At 36.7% G+C, this 16,457-nt stretch overlaps 1 protein-coding gene across 2 annotated transcripts; it reads left to right on the top strand.

Moving 5' to 3' along the window:
- The first annotated feature begins 3,628 nt into the window (after positions 1 to 3,628).
- LOC105031977 (CDT1-like protein a, chloroplastic) lies at positions 3,629 to 7,963 on the top strand. 2 transcript variants are annotated; one of them, XM_073245695.1, is made up of 8 exons: positions 3,629 to 4,132; positions 4,609 to 4,728; positions 4,858 to 5,092; positions 5,435 to 5,823; positions 5,905 to 6,127; positions 6,758 to 6,959; positions 7,047 to 7,137; positions 7,701 to 7,963. In XM_073245695.1, exons 1-8 carry the CDS (start codon positions 3,762 to 3,764, stop codon positions 7,756 to 7,758), a joined length of 1,689 nt encoding a protein of 562 aa, XP_073101796.1. In that variant the 5' UTR covers positions 3,629 to 3,761; the 3' UTR covers positions 7,759 to 7,963. The 2 variants fall into 2 exon arrangements, with proteins under 2 accessions (XP_073101796.1, XP_010904590.2); XM_010906288.4 differs by having other exon boundaries at positions 3,642 to 4,132; positions 5,435 to 6,127.
- The last annotated feature ends 8,494 nt before the right edge of the window (positions 7,964 to 16,457 follow it).

Consider the following 16,457-nt stretch of genomic DNA (forward strand, 5'->3'; position numbering starts at 1 on the left):
TTTGAAACAAACACCTGTATTCCAATAGCAATCCTTGTCTGTATGATTTTTGCCACATCTGGAGCATGGCTCACCATCAATCTATTGAGTCTTATTGTCTACTGCTCCCTTAGCTGATCTTTTGATATTTTTATTATTCTATCCTTGTGTATCATTTGATTTTGCTCTCTTTCTTTGCTTTCTTTCTCTTTCCATGCGTTCTTCATTGACTTCCCTTTCAATTATCAGTGCTTTGTTTACCACATCTGCATAAGTTGTCAATTCATATGGAACCACTTGTTTTCGAATCTCAGTTCTCAGTCCCATCTCAAACTTGTGAACACGTTCTTGCTCACCATCCACTAATCTCAGAGCAAATTTTGCTAACTCTGTAAATTTTGCTTCATATTCAGTCACACTCATACCCTTTTGCTTCAAATAAATAAACTCTTGCTCTTTCTGGATCCTTATACTCCGAGGAAAATACTGATCATAGAATGCAATTCGAAATCTTTCCCAGGTAAGTATTTCACCGTCTTGTTCATGCTTGCGCTGTAGTCGCTGACACCAGTTGTATGCTTCTCCTTGTAGTAAATAAGCTGCATATCGAATTTTTTCTTCATCAAGACACTCTTGGACAGCGAAAGCCTTCTCCATCTCCATTATCCAGTTTTCAGCTTCCAAAGGTTCAGTAGTCCCCTTGAAAGCTGGAGGGGCAAGCTTTTTAAATTCTGAAATGTTGTTCCGTTGTACTGGTTGCTCTCCATGTTGTGGTGGTGGATGCTGATGTTGTTGTGTATCTCGTTGTATCTGCTGTTGTTCAAACATTTGCTACTGTATTTGTTGTTGCGCTTGTACCATCCTAATTAGGGTCTGCATTAACTGAGCCATATCTGGTTCTTGACGTGCTCTCGAAGCACTCCCATTAGGATCTACGACTCCCTCCTCCTGAGGGGTGCCACTGGTCAGATGGGGAGTGCTACCATCCCGTGGTTGTGATATCTCTCTTGCAATTCCTTGAGTAGTTCTTGTCATTCTACGGGGAGGCATGGTAATCTTGTAGTAGTAAAACCTTATTAGATTCATTTATCTATTTGTTAGGATGGGTTTATTATGATGCTCATATTCTAACGTCCCAATATTCCTAATGTTTACCCACCTACACTCATACTATGTCAAATTCTATGTGTCATAATTTATCCACTTATGCTCTGATACCATATTAATTGTCACGCCCCCGACCCGAGATTGTGAATCGAGGGTCGCGGTAACCGCCGCATACTTATGAAGAACTCTCTCCATAAGCATGCAAGGCATCTCATCACGATATCAATGCATCACAGCGGAATAAATTTAAATAATTATTATTCAACTGTAATTCAAGTAATTAAATCAAATGTCTTACATCCAATAAAATTTTTTTTCCTATAAAAATAAAAACAATAGATCTAAGTTCAATGAAGTTGACAATGTTAATCTCGCTTCTAAAAGTTCTGTCCCAATATTTCATCCCACGCTCGAAATTAATTATCTGAATCTGAAAAATAGAAAGAAAGGTAATGAGCTAGACAGCCCAGTAAGTAACAAATATCTCTACCAGATATTTCAGATATTATAAAATTTTCAAGAATAATGCTGCAAATAAACATAAGAGTATATTTCATGCTGATTCAATACAAATCAAATATTTTCAAATATTCACATATAATATAATCATAAATCCGATTCGATTTAAAACACTCGTAACTCAACAGCCTTGACTATGACCAACGTTTAACCCCCATTGGCGGGGTCCACAGAATACCAGCGTACAACCCCCACTAGCAGGGTCCACAAACACCAGCGCACAATCCCCACTGGCAGGGTCCACTAAGTACCAACGTATGATCCCCATTGGCGGGGCCCACTGAAACATAGTTAGGCTGAGAGCATAAATCCGATCAAAACACTTTGTACCATAATGTAACATAATTTTTCACTGAATATGTGCATAAATCGACGTATCATAATATTTCAAAAGCACTTTTCTTTCAAAACATAATTTCATAAATCATGAATAATTTCAGAGAATAATTATTTATTTTCAGAATAAATATGGAATATCTCGAGAAGATGATTCATTACTTACTTTTCACGGAGCACTGAATGAACAGATCAACTAACTTCTAGGAGATTCTTCCGTGCCTATTATCCAAAATTATATTTTTACATTAATTTTAATTTAAAATTAAATCTAACAAATCTCAAATCAAAATCTCACTTAAAATCAGACTCTTCCCTGAACTCGATCAAAATCATCAGATGAAGCCTTCCACTACGCTAATCTTAGAAGGATAACTTTAGAGAGAGAAAAATCTATTAAGAGAGAGAAACAATCTAGAGAAAGAAAATTCTAGAGAGAGAAAGTCAGGGTTCAGACTGAAAGAAGAGAGAGGAGAGAGAGAAACTCTCTCTCTCTCATCATTTTTTTTATTTTTTATTTTTTATTTATTTATTTATTTATTTATTTGTTCATATATATATATATTTATTTATTTTTATTATTATTATTATTTTTTTTTCTTTTCTTTTCTTTTTCTCTTTTTTTTTTCTTTTTCTTCTTTTTCTTTTCTTTTTCTTTTCTTCTTTTCTTTTCTTTTTTCTTTTCTTTTTCTTTTCCTTCTTCTTCTTCTTTCTCTTTTCTTTTTTCTTCTTTTTCTTTTTCTTCTCTTTCTTCTTTTCTTCTTTTTCTTGGTTCTTCCCGTGCCGGAACAGGGGACCCTTGGTCCTCCGGCCTTGATCGGCCATTCGGGCCATGGCCGCCGCGGCGGAGGCCGGCGGCCGACGGAGGCCACTCCCCCGGTCACGGAGAAGTATGGCCGGCGATCGATTCCGATCGCCGGCGCTGGAAAATTCAAGGAAAAGAGACCCAAAAACAGAGTCTCTTTCCCGACTGTAGATCGGCGACACTCGTCGCCGGCAGCCGCGTACAGGAGCATGGGAGGAAGGAGAAGAAAGAGGGGAAGAAGAAGGAGACTCACCTCGGCTCCGGTGACCTCACCGGCGAGAAATCACGGCGAGAAACCAACAGTGCCCGCGGCTCTTCTTCGGGAAAATCGGAGAGAAAGAGAGGGAGAAGAGGCCGATGGATCGATTCTAAAGAGAGGGGAGACCTTGTTATAGAGGGTCCTAGGATTTCGAGGGATCCTAGGACTCCTAATGTGCTTGGGTCTCGCCGGAGAAGAAGACTCCCGATTTTTACTTTGTTTTTTTTTTTTTCCTCATTTTGGGCTTGGGTCTGTTAATCTAGTTTGGGCTTGGGCTATGACACTTCTTCTTAAGATAAATTATTAGTTAGAATCGGTCTAATAGGTGTATCTTGCTACATGTATCTTGCATATCCAATAACAAATCAATATATCATTCAAAAAATAAAAAAAAATACACTGTTATCTATACTTATTCAAAAATTTTAAAAATAAATTTTATTTTTATTATTTTAGATAAAAAAAAATTTTTTTTTTTTTTGAATGGTGTTGGTTTATGCGAGGTACATGTACTAGGCTCGTCCTAATCAATAATTTCTCCGACCCTCGAGCATCCCGCAGGTTATCGGCACCTGCCACGCGGCCACACCGCTGGCATTTCCCGCTATCCCCCTTCCCGCCAAAATCGAACGTTGCGCCGCCCTCCCTCCTCCTTTCCCTATTTATTACTCCTCCTTCATTCATCCCTCCAATTTCCCATCCCTCCGCCGCTCCAATCCATCGCCCCTTCTCCCATCCCTCTCCTCCCCGATCTCCATGGAATCCCTCGCACCATCGGAGCCCTCCATCTCTTGCGATCAGAAGCTCTCCTCCTCTCCTCGCCCTCCGATCAAATCCCGGCCATTGGTCGCCGCCCCGTCACCCTCCAAGGCCGCCCCCTTCGACCAGATCTGCACGCCTGAGAAGCCGGTCCAGCTCCCGGGACGGGCCAGGAACCGGAGCGTCGCCTTCTCGGTGAAGGAGGTGAACAAGGTCGCCCTCGGCCTGCAAAGATCAGCGTATCGGTCCGATCTCACTCGATCCGATGACGATCTCTTGTCTGTGGAGGAGCAGATGGAGGCCGGCTCGGGGTCTGGTTCAGTTCACAAGCCATCGAGGGCTAAAACCCCTGTCAAGCTCCCAGAAAAGTAAGTCCCCCGCTCTTGGTTTTTGTCGAGATGGATTGTGCATCAGAGATGAATATATAGCACAAGCATAGATGCCTTTTTCATTCTAGTTTTAAGTGTTTTAAGATTTGGGATTTCCGATGTATAAAATTTGATTTTCTCTCTATAAAATTGTTTTCCCTAATCGATCAATGATGATCTTTCGCAAAAATGCTTTTTCCCAGGAGGAAGGGCATAAATGCGAGTAACCAGTTCTTTGTTTGTTTTTGATCTTTATGACCCCTTTTCACCATATGATTTGGTGACTTATAAGTATCGTTTGGTTATATGGTCAGAAGTATTGTTTCGTTATTGTTTTGATCTGTTCTTATTATATGTACACAGACATAGGCATCACTCATGATCCCAAGAGTTTGGCGTTTTAGTACTGTTTAAGATTGTGTAGATTTATCTGAATTTATAGTTCTCTAAAGTTCAGTTGATTTGTTGGTGATCAGGTATGAGATACTGTGTGAGTTCTTCAACTGCATGGAGAGCTCGATTCGTTTGCTTAGATTGAAAGGAACCATGTCAACATTTTCTAATGTCTGCACTAGTATTCGGCAGTTGACTGAGCGGTACTTATTTCTTTTCTTTAATGCACCGTTACCTGTTATCTTCTACCTTCTTTCTCAGTAATTAAGCAAATTGGGTATCCAAGATTTCTTTATTTTGTTGATTGAAATCTGTCTTATATCTGTATGCAGGAGGTTTACTTATGGGCATTTAGCGCAATTGAAATACATACTGCCTGAAGCCATTTCAATCAAGAAAGTGCTTTCCCATGATGAGATTACTTGCTGTATGAAGCCAGAGCTTCAAGTCGCTCTCCAGATTGAGGCAATAGCTAACAATGTAAAGCCAAAAGATGGAGGTGCATATTCAATATTGAGAAAAGTTTTCAGAGAAAGGCTTCTGGAGTTCTTCAAAGAACATCCAGAGGTACAAAAAGTTGCTTTATTAGCTATATTTTTGCATGTTTTCCTGGACTGAAAGCAGAGAAAGGTTTTGTCTGAAGTTGAATATTTGTATTGTGTGATGCGTGACTGTGTTTTCAGTTGACTTAGAATTTAAAGTTCTGTCCTCTGTCACTATAGTCACATGTAGTGATGGATAATGTTTAAAAGATTTTGATTTGCCAGCCTTATGATCTTTTTTTGACTTTCTAATGATCGAGGGTTGTAGCTTTCTTCTTTGTATTCTATAGTGAATTTTGAAATTATATTTTTTGTTCAATCGTGGAATGGGAATATATCCATATTAACAGCTTCCTTTGCCTAATAGGGAGATGAAATTCCAGAGGAACAACTTCCACATCCATTCAGTCAAACAAAGCCGACCATACTTCCACAAGTTACAAGAGTCTCCACCAATTCAACGTTTCTGGAACCTTCCTCAGACACACCATCACAGCAGCAATTTGCAGTGCCTTCTCACATGTCTGGATCTTTTCAGAGGCGGTTCTTTCGGAAAATTCCCTTATCTGAGGCAGAGAAAACATCTCTTACATGTTTTAACGAACCTTCTCCTAAAGAAGATCCTTTTATATCTGTTGTTCAATCTCCTATAAAATTCTCTACAAAGTCACTAGTATCTGAGAAACCCTTGATTAGTTCCCCCATTTTAAAAGCCTCATCGAGCAACAGCAGAACTCATGAAGAGGAGACCAAAAGGTTGAAGGCTGACAGTCATTTTGCAAAGGATTTAAATAATATAAAGGGAACTCCTGCCAAACTTATTTCTACTCCTGCCAGGCTGATGGCTACTACACCAGAAATTCAAACATTAAAGAGATCTCGCCCAACCATGGATCATGATACACCACCAGCCAAGAAGTCAGCAAAACGGTCAACACGGGCCAAGTTATTTGCAACTCCAACAAAGAGCCCCAAAGCATTGGATGAACATGATAGAAGCCCAAGTTTGTCCACTGATGATGATGTCCTCCATTTTCTTCCAGACACTCTATTGCAATCTGTAAGCCTTGCTCTCTTATTACAAGTAAATCTATCTTTTTAATGCTTAAAATTTACTTGAAAGAAATTCATTTGCATGGAATGCACCAATACACTTAGTAGACCATGATCTTGTTCTCAATTATTTTCATAATATGTAGTATCATATTGCATATTCATTTTGTTTAGATTATTTTTTTTCTCCTTTTACTCCTTGCACTCGTTTGAAATGCACTTGATTCGAGTGTTATATATTGTTAGTGCTGCTTCGGTCAAAGTCCTTCCTTCATTTGCTATTTCCACATTGCATTAGAAACACAGTTTCTTTATGCCTATTCCTTTAACTGATAATGGAAGTTTTCGGGTAAAATTTGTTGAATGGGCTAACTTATTTTTTTTTCTTTCTTTCCTTTTTTAAAAAAAATTTCAAGCAGTACTTCTGTGTTTCATAGGTATATGCAGGTGAATCGATTTAGATATATCTCTCTGCATTGTTCTTTAAAATATAGGAAATTATATTTATTTAAGCGCATGTATACGTGATCAATGTCGTAATTTGCTAAGTTCTTCTGGACTATCTTATCCTATGAATTTATATTAAATGCACCATTCTTAAATCAGGATGAAGGTTTAACCCAATAGCTCTTTACAGGTAAGAGGGAAGGAGAAGAAAGCACTGGAGGAGAAACAGGCTGGAGTTGCCAATGCAATGAGACGACAAAAGTTGATAGCATGCTTGCCCAGTACTTTTGACATGATTTTGCTTATATTTCAGTCAGCTAAACGATCTGTAATGACGAAGCATGAGCTTATTTACAAGATAATTGCAAGTCATTGTAAAATAGTGGATAGAGGTATTGCCAGTTAAGATTGGTTTAAATATCCATGTGCGGCAATCTATCTAATTAAAAATTGAAAAATAGAACGTTCTGAATTTGCAGGTGAAGTTGAAGAACAGTTGAAATTGTTACTAGAACTAGTTCCAGATTGGATCTCTGAAAAGACAGTATCCAGTGGAGACATTCTTTGTTGGTAAGTTCAAGGATGCTTAGATGTGTTTATGTTCATATTTCTTGCTCTTCATCACATGCGTTGTAGTTTAAGGGCCCACTTTTTATTGAAGTAGGCGACTCATTTTGCAATTAGTACAAATTTTGTTGAGGATATCAAAATTGATAACCAAGTTCAGATGACCTAGTGAAAGAATTTGCTCCACTTCATCAAAGACGGTCTTAAAAGTAACTTGGGTAAAGGTCATCATCACAATCACATTTGGTGCATGATGATTCATATTATAAATTATAGTATTTATCATTAAGCAGAGCAAGTCCATACCAAAGTGATCACTATCAACTTATCCTTCATAATAAAGTAATCATCCTGAACCCATGCAGTGACATTTGCTCTATGTAAGCAAATTATACTTTTTCAGAAGCTATTCTATGCATAAATCTTCCCTTTTGTGCTTTTGTTTTATTACCTTAATCAAGTGCTTTGGGCTTTGCCCCATCTTTTTCTCATAAAAAAGGCGTAATGAAGAGAATATGTTATTCCAAGCCAATGCTAATTTACATAATTGATTTTGTTTTCTTCAGTGTTGACAAGATATCAAGTGCAGAGGAGATCCGACAAAGACTAGCTGAAGCTCGGTGAGAAAATGCACCTGAAATCCTGTAGCTTATGAGGCCATTGTTGGCATAGACAAGTTTGCTTCAAACATGGCTGCAAGGAGTGGAAGGACTGTGGAAAGAGCTTCCAGACATATACTACTTGAAAAATTCATGCGGTGGTTACTAAAAAGGATGCTGATATATGGACCTTCTCCCCATTAAATTGGGCATTATGTACTTATATATATATATATATATATTATATATATATATATTGTTTTATTGGGGGTTCGGGGGCGGGGGTGGTTTGCTAATTACAGTACTGCAAGCAAGCGCAAGCTTTAAAGAAAGCTTGCTTGGTACAAGTGCTTAATGGATGTAAAAATATTCTCTTCCACTGTTACCTCTGCAGCAGTATTTTGTAAAGTGATACTTATTAGTGAAAATTTTTGTTTCATGGAAAGATTAACTCTACTGTTGGATCTATGCTTCTATCATTTCATTCCAATATAATCATAGAAGCGGTAAATGGAGTTTTCGTTATTATGTATTCAAACAACACAACTCTTTAGGATGGTTTTCAGTTCTACATGTCATTCATGCCAATATCTCTTAGCTGTGGAATTCTGCGCCTCCTATTGCTGAACTCATTTCAGTATCATGGTTCAGTTCCAGGTAACTGTGTACAGGGACACTTATAGTGGCACAGCGCCGTTCTCAGCAGTTGAGTTTCAGTATCTTGTATCTGCATATTGATTTTCAATATCTTCTCTTTGCATGTTGGTATACTTGAAGTTTCAGATCTTAGCTAATTCAAAGTTTTCTCCACTTATGGCTTTTGTTATGTCTCCTTTCTTCTGGAAGAAAGAAATATCTAACTTCTAGTCCATGACCTTGTTTGTTGAAATATACATCTTGTGGATTTCACCATCATCTTCCAAGAGGCATCTAGAAATGTAGCTGGAGAACCTCCATTCCTGTTCATTTATATCATTCCAAAAAGAACATAAGCAGCACATGCAGATGGATTTGGGATGGTTCTGGCAGTTTGACCTAATTGTCTTGCACTAAATTATCCTAAATGGTGCGACCTGTGCTGCCACCATGGGAACCCATGGTTTGGGCTTTGCATTAGTAATTGGTGGCATTAAAATAATAGCTTTGAAGCTTCCCTAACAAGAGCAATAATTTTAGTTCTAGTCAGCGTTCTCCAGCATTCTTCTTATTAAATAAATTCTTGAGGCCATCAGTATTGTGGGTTCAAAATTTCGTGGTGTTTTTTCTGAGAGAAAAGGGTTCTTAGTGTTGGATACATTGTTTGTTCAGGATTCCTATGTTCTGTTCGGACTAATGATAGTGATCCAGTTTTAAAGAAAGTTCTAACAATATAAAATGTTGAGTTCCTCATAGCCAAAGAAGATCTTTATATGTTTCAAGAAAACAAAAGATTTTTATGTGAGAAAGGACTTTGACTTGGATCTGTCTTGTGTAAAGCAATCAACTAATGAAGAAAATTCAAGACAGTAACAAGTGGGTTGGAAATGCAATGCTTCAGGGACATTTCGGTTAAATCATTCTATCATTGCTGAACTTTGGAGGTGCTTAGGTAGTTGCATGAAGGATATTTTTGAAGCTTGTGCTCCAAAGAAGGTTAAAAAACTTTCATGTTTGGTTGTCAAAGGAAAAATTCTGGCTGCTGATAATATTCAGAAATGACATTGGCCACATAATCCAGTTTGTGTTATATGTGATGCTGAAAAGGAGACTGGATTTCATCTGTTTTTGGAGTCCAATTTTTCAAGGATATTCGAGTCTTATTTGAGTAGACTGGATGCTAATGCAAGATGGTCTTCTAGTTGATCTCTGGACAGATTGGAAATACCAAATCTGGTGAAAAGAATGGGAGCAGGATGGTATCTCCTTATAATTGCATAATTGCATTGTGGTAGAAATTTTGGCTTGAAAGGAATAGAAGTATACTTCATGGAGTCAGGACTAGCGGAGAGCATGTACCTAGAGATGTTGTCTTCACATGGTGGGAATGGTCTGCTTGTGCTTTGTTTAAATTTGCAGATGATTTACCCTTTCTCAATAATGCTTGTATGATTTATGTGATATTCCAATCTGTCAATCCAGCCCAAATAGGCTGCACGAATTGTAAGCGGTAGGAGAAAAATGAAAGAAAATGAAAGAAGACTCCTGATGGGAGTTTTCTTCCTTATTGACTCTTGATTAGAGTCAAAAACCACCGTCAAGAGGGAGTTGAACTCCTCCTCTCCGTCTCTATTTAAAAGGAGGGCTTCCCTCTTCTTCTCATTGAAGATCGAGGCCCCAAGTCAAAGAAATTACTAGAGATTTTTCCTCCTTCCTCTCCTTCTTCATGGAAGATCATCGTCGTGCTTGACGGATTCACATGCAAATAATTGCCAGAAAATAAGGTAAGTGTCAAGATCTATTGGTAGACCTTTTCCATAATTTCCTCAACCATCAAAGCCTCGATTCTGACCAACAATCGCCTGATTTCTCTTAAAAAATCTGTAAATCTATTTTTCCCTAGTTTCTGTCCCTTCTTTTTTGGATTTTCTAGTGTCAATAGTCATCACCAACTACCGGTCCAAGATCCACTGGTGTGTCATCAATTTGAGAAAAAGTGTATTGATTTGAGAAAAATGTATTGATTTGGAATGTAAAATATGTCTTTAAGAAAAAATGTATTGATTTGGAATGGATTTTGACTCACAGCCTAACTATGCATCGAACCTTGCTAATGAGGGTTAAATACTGATAGTTAAGTATCCTACAAGTGGAGCGATTAAATGCTAGTACTATGATATCCTACTAATAGGATGGTTAAATGTTGATACTTTGACACTTTGCTAGTAAGGGTTATGTGCTAGTAATTCGATATTGTTAATCTAAATGATTGATTTTGATGATAACAAAATATTGAAAAAAATGGTACTAATCATATATTTTAAAAATGGATATAGGGTTCTTAGATACTCATAATAAAAAAATTATCCATGAAAGAAATCCTCTTAAAGATACCAAGCCAAAATACTTCAAAGAATAAATTTCACAAGATTGGCTAAGAGGAGTCGACTCCTACTGAAGAAAAGTCGACTCTGGCACGCAGATAGGTTTGGCATACTTCTGTGAGTCGACTCTAGGAAGGACTGAGTCGACTCTCTCAGAGGGACAAAGAATGATTTTTGGATGTCTTGCATATTGTGGAGGACCTTCTCCAGAATATGCATGGCTGCCATGACTTTTAGCTTGCAAATCTCGAATGAGGGCATGATAATTTATATGTCTACTGAATGGCTCCGCATTGCCTCTTATAAAGTTCAACAAAGACTCTTTCTGTGAAAGCTGTTTGGCTAACAAATTGTTGGACATAGACATCATCAAGCACATTGGCAAATATTATGCTCATGGGAGGAAGATACATATTTGTTTTGATAGTTTCAGATCCATTTTGCAGCTCTCATGGTATGAAGTACAGAAGGATGGTTCTTCCGAAAAAAGTAGTAGGGATCCTGTTTTGGAGTTCAGTTATGGTGGCCGTATCAATGCCGTGCTAGCAACTTGGCAATTCCATTTTGTGAAGCATGAAATACTTGCAGGCTACCGCATGGGTGTTGATTGTGTTGCTGGACATATTTGTCTAAGTAATTTTTTCTTTGATCTTTCTATCTTTGCTTTTGGTAATCTACTGATAAGATTCACCAACCAATGTATGCCATCCTGTACCAAACATACCATACCATATCACTACCAAAATGTGACTTGGAACGAGAGATGAAACAAATAATTGTTGTATCGAGCATTTCGATATTGTACTAAAATAGTACCTCTAGATAGTACTGACATGGCAAATTTTGCCTGCTACAATGTAAGATCTTTATTCTCTCATAAAATGAATTGATGGGTATTCTATCGTTTTTTAAAAACAAATAAACTAATAGCCAAAATTAGCTTTATTTCTTCCTTCTATTATTTTCTTTCAAGATTTTTTAAAAAATTTTTAGAGTTTTTTCGTGACAGTTGAAGTTTCTTTGTTTACTCTCATCTTTAGTCCTTTACTCCTACATTATAGTCAAGATTAAGAATATTTTCTTTTAGTTTTATTTTGTAATAAAAATAGTTTACTAAATTCACTCAAGCAATATATCTTGACACATCTATCTGACCAAGATTTTGGATGTGTGGATGGAATTTATTCATCAAAAAATATGAAAATTCATAGCTAACTATTTTCCTAGCAAACTATTTCCCCTGCAAGATAATCTGCCCATTTATCTGCAATATGTGAAAGGCCCATTGTCTTTAGCACGACCACCTGACATAGTGTTGACCAATAGTCAATACCACTACGAAAAATTCAATACCACTACATGGTAGAGCTTAATGGAGTCATCAAAAATGAGTTAGAGTATTGAAGGAGATGGTGGTCTTGAGGAGGATCAGGTGGTTCAAATAGAAGACTATAAAGCAAGAGGGGAATCGCTATGGTCTTAAAATACTGAATAGTGAATACTATTTACTAATTCATAGTATATCCTCTTCAATTAGGTTGGTGTGGAGTAACATCACCTCTACATGGATCTATTTTCATAAATATAGCTTTCATCAAAATTTGTCCTTAATGGGATTGATAGTCTCCATATGGTCATAGCCTTCTGAGTTATTTTGGAATTAGGAACTAGAGGAGTGAAGCTGCTGCTTCAAAGGAGCTAGTGCAATGGGAAAGTGGACTAGAATCTCTAAGGAAAGAATTGAATTTGCACATGACAACTTGATCCTCTATAAAAGATGCGAAGAAGTGAATAGAGTTATAGCCCAATGGTAGCAACGACTTGCACAAGAAGTCTAAGATTCAACTTAATTCTCTCTTAGAACAATGCCTTGGCCTAAAATCCCTTTAAGGATTTGTTTGGATGAATAGACTGAAAATTTCATTGGATTCATGGATTGGACTAGCACAATCAGTTAGATAATAGGATTATACTTGTGCTAGCCCTTCCATAAATATCCAACAATGATTTTGGAGTGCGCCGGCTTGAATTCTATATGAAGAAAAAAAGACCTGATAAGGTCTATCTTGTTATACTAGCCTAATCCATTTTTAATTATTCACGTATCTACGCTAAGGCCAACCTATAATCCTACTATCTAAGTGGTTGTATTAACCCAATCTACAAATCAAATGAGATTTTCAGTCGATTCATCCATAAGATCCTAAATAGGACAAGCAAGATATAGTCCTCACGTGCACAACATTATACTTACCTATCATCATGTTTGTCTCTTTTATCCTTGCATGAGCTTGACCGTGGAATAGCATTATTCGCCTTTAACATGGACCTTGATTTAGTAGGGTAATCCACTTGATGCAAATGACATCCTTACTCTTTGCAAATCAATGAGATGTTTTTTTACTTCCAAATATGCTAAAATTTATGAAGAGACCCATCATACTCTCCAAATCTTGCTCTACTATTTTCATGTCATTGAGATAATCTCTCCTCTATTTATGCTCCATATCCATATGAAATGATCTTTGCCAAACTTCTTTTGAGAACAAGTAATCCCCATCATATCTTTTTTTTGAGATAACTTCCATACCATTTAGTTTCCTATTTGTTTTATCTTTTCTTTTGAAATTATAAAACTGCTTGTATGTGCTCACTTTTTCTTATCTAAATCACAAATTTGAGAATATACCACCATATTTTGGTTGCTGTTGTTGCTGGTTCCTGGTGAGGTCAGAAGGTGGACAACTGGATCTTACACTAGGATGCTAGAGTGACCTGCAAAACAAAGTCAAATCGGAGATTTCACTCCGGCGAAAATCCTTCGACGCTCAAATCAGAAATCAAAGAATAAAAAAGAGCAAGTGATTTGCTGAAATGGATTTGCTTATTTAGATCCTTGGGGCTTTGGTTATTTATAGAGTATGGTTGAACAATCATAAAAACGTGCAGTTCCGAAGTTGTTGGGCTGTTGGATGTGTCGTTGTGGTATTATAGCCCTCATTTGCTTCCATGGAGTTAGAAGGCTATTACTGGCAATATATTGAGTGCGGAATTTTAGCTTTCATATGCTTTCCACATGAGGGTATTTATTATTTTTGATCTTTTCTGCATGGTGTGGGTGGTTGGTATATGAGTCAGGAGGCCTTTGAAGTGTCAGAGTGGATCACGTAATGGGTAGAACTCAAATGGAGTCTTAGCTTGGCATGAAGATGACTAAGTATAGAAATACCTCAACTGGGCATGAATATGGCCAAGGATACCTCATCTTAGCATGAATATAGCTAAGGATATCTTATCTCAGCATGAATATGGTTCGGCCACTCTCAAATCTACATCCCAGATATGAATCCGAGGTATCAAAATTATTCCCGTAACACTAGACCTCCTACTCCTGAGTCTAAGTCAGAAGTGGATCAGACGAAGGGAGTACTGTTGATATAGTGCCTTGGGCCTAAGGACGTCCATCTATGCATCCCATCAAGGCATCTATTCCTCACTTAATGTAGACGGTGGAAGCAGCTAAAGAAAAACTTGAATTTTGGGCCGATCTGAGGTCTTTTTGAGATTAGGCCGATCATAAGCCATTGAGGCTTAGGCCGATCAAAGACTATTGAGGCTTAGGTCAATCAAAGGCCATTGAATTAAAGCCAATCAAAGGTAATTATTCGAGAGTGCCGATTTGAGATAATTATTCGAGAGTGCCGATCTGAGGCAATTATTCGGCCTCCCTAGTAAAGCATAAATCTATACGATGGGGCCACTGGTAGGAGGATGCGTGTCCGATTCAGCTGTAGTTTTTGATGCAGGGAGCTGGTGAGCAGTAGTACTTAAAAAACATGAGTGGATGACATGAGGGGCTATAAAGAGATTTTATGGGATCTAATGGTCGAAGCTGGTAGTGAAGGCCGATGCTAGAATTACTAGCTGAGGATTGATCGGCTGAGAGTGGGTCGGTAGTCGATATAGGTTGAATTTTGAAAAGGAGGTCGGCGATTAAGCTCGTACCAGATCTTAGGCCGAGCCTGAGATATCTTGATGTGCCTATATGCATAAGTCTTCAGCTAATACGAAATTACCCCCAATAGTTGCTATACTTGTGATATGACTATTGCTAGTGTAAGCCTTAATTCACTTTATTTATTATTGAACTTTATGCATATATATCCTAATTATAAATATGGCTTATTGTATTTTTGCTCTATGAAAATCACTATTTTTATATATATCTTTCAAATTATCTTTCTTTTGCAATGATAACCCTCCTATTAATTTTTTGACTAATTGCATTAAGTATAACAATATAATATTTAATTCATACTATACAGAGCTATATTTTTGCAATTTTTTTAAGGATATTAATAGAAAATGATAATAAAATATTTTCACACTTAAAATAGTTATTTATTAACATCAAATATAATAGGAGGCATATCCTTGAGAAAATAGGAGGATTCAAGTGTCATACATATAAACAAAAATTAACATATGATAAGCCATATTTACAAGAGTATATATATGTAAAAATCTATATTATTTTTCTATCAATTGAAAAGACATGCACATGATAATCATATTCAAAAAGCACTAGAACTATTATGAAACATTTTTCACATGATAACATATCTTATTCTCTTTGGAATAATATTTATTTTTTAAGAGTCATATTAATAATATAAATTTTAATATATAGAAAAACATAAATATGTGATTTCCCCCATGATGACTGTAATAATTTATATACTAAATATAGTATGTCAATCTTTTAGTACTTTCACAATTCATTTAACAGTGGATAGTCCCAACTAAAAATTTCTAATTTTTCAGAGGATATAGATGACCTAAATCTCACATATAGGCTATTTTAGGTTATAAACTAAGGGATATGCATGTTAATAAATGCCATCCAAGCAACAAAATAAAAGATACAAAAAAATATCTATATTTTCAATAGAAATAAAAAATATTTAGTTCACCTAAAAGTCAGAAATATTTATAAGAAAATGAGATATCCATTCATATAATAATTAAATAATATAATACTTTTGCATTGATTTTAGAATTTTTTATCAAAATAATATTATTTTTAAAATAAATTATCAAAATAATATCTTTTCAAAATTATCTACCAAAATACTGTCTGAAATAAAATCACCCTATGATAGGATGATTTTTCATGCTGACTCACTACTCTCTCCATCAGCTGGGAATAGATGGACATTAGCATGAGTCGCCCTATCGTAGGGCGACTTGTGATTATATAAGTCACTCTATGATAGGGTGACTAATAGAAGTGCCCTGTGGTATAGAGTCACCTACCATAGGGCACCTCTATTAGTCACCCTATCATTTCATATTACATTATATTAATATCTTATCCTAATATTATATAACATATATTACTAAATAATAGTATATTATATTATTATATTATTGTTATAGTATTTTATTACTATAATATTGTGATACCCTATTTTTAAAATCAAGCCCATCCTAAGTTGGCCCATCAAAGTCCACAGAAAAAAAAAAATTGAACGAAGACTCCCAACGGGAGTCTTCTTCTTCCTCCCTTTGCCCGACTCGATCTAGGACTCCTAGGACAACTAGAACCCTAGGAAGAGCTCTATAAAATCCTCCCTTCCTCCTCCATAGCCGCCACGATGAGCACCGAATTCTCCCTCTTCTTTCTCTCGAATTTTTCTATTGA

Source organism: Elaeis guineensis, chromosome 11, assembly GCF_000442705.2.
Source record: "Elaeis guineensis isolate ETL-2024a chromosome 11, EG11, whole genome shotgun sequence".
Taxonomy (NCBI): Eukaryota; Viridiplantae; Streptophyta; class Magnoliopsida; order Arecales; family Arecaceae; genus Elaeis; species Elaeis guineensis.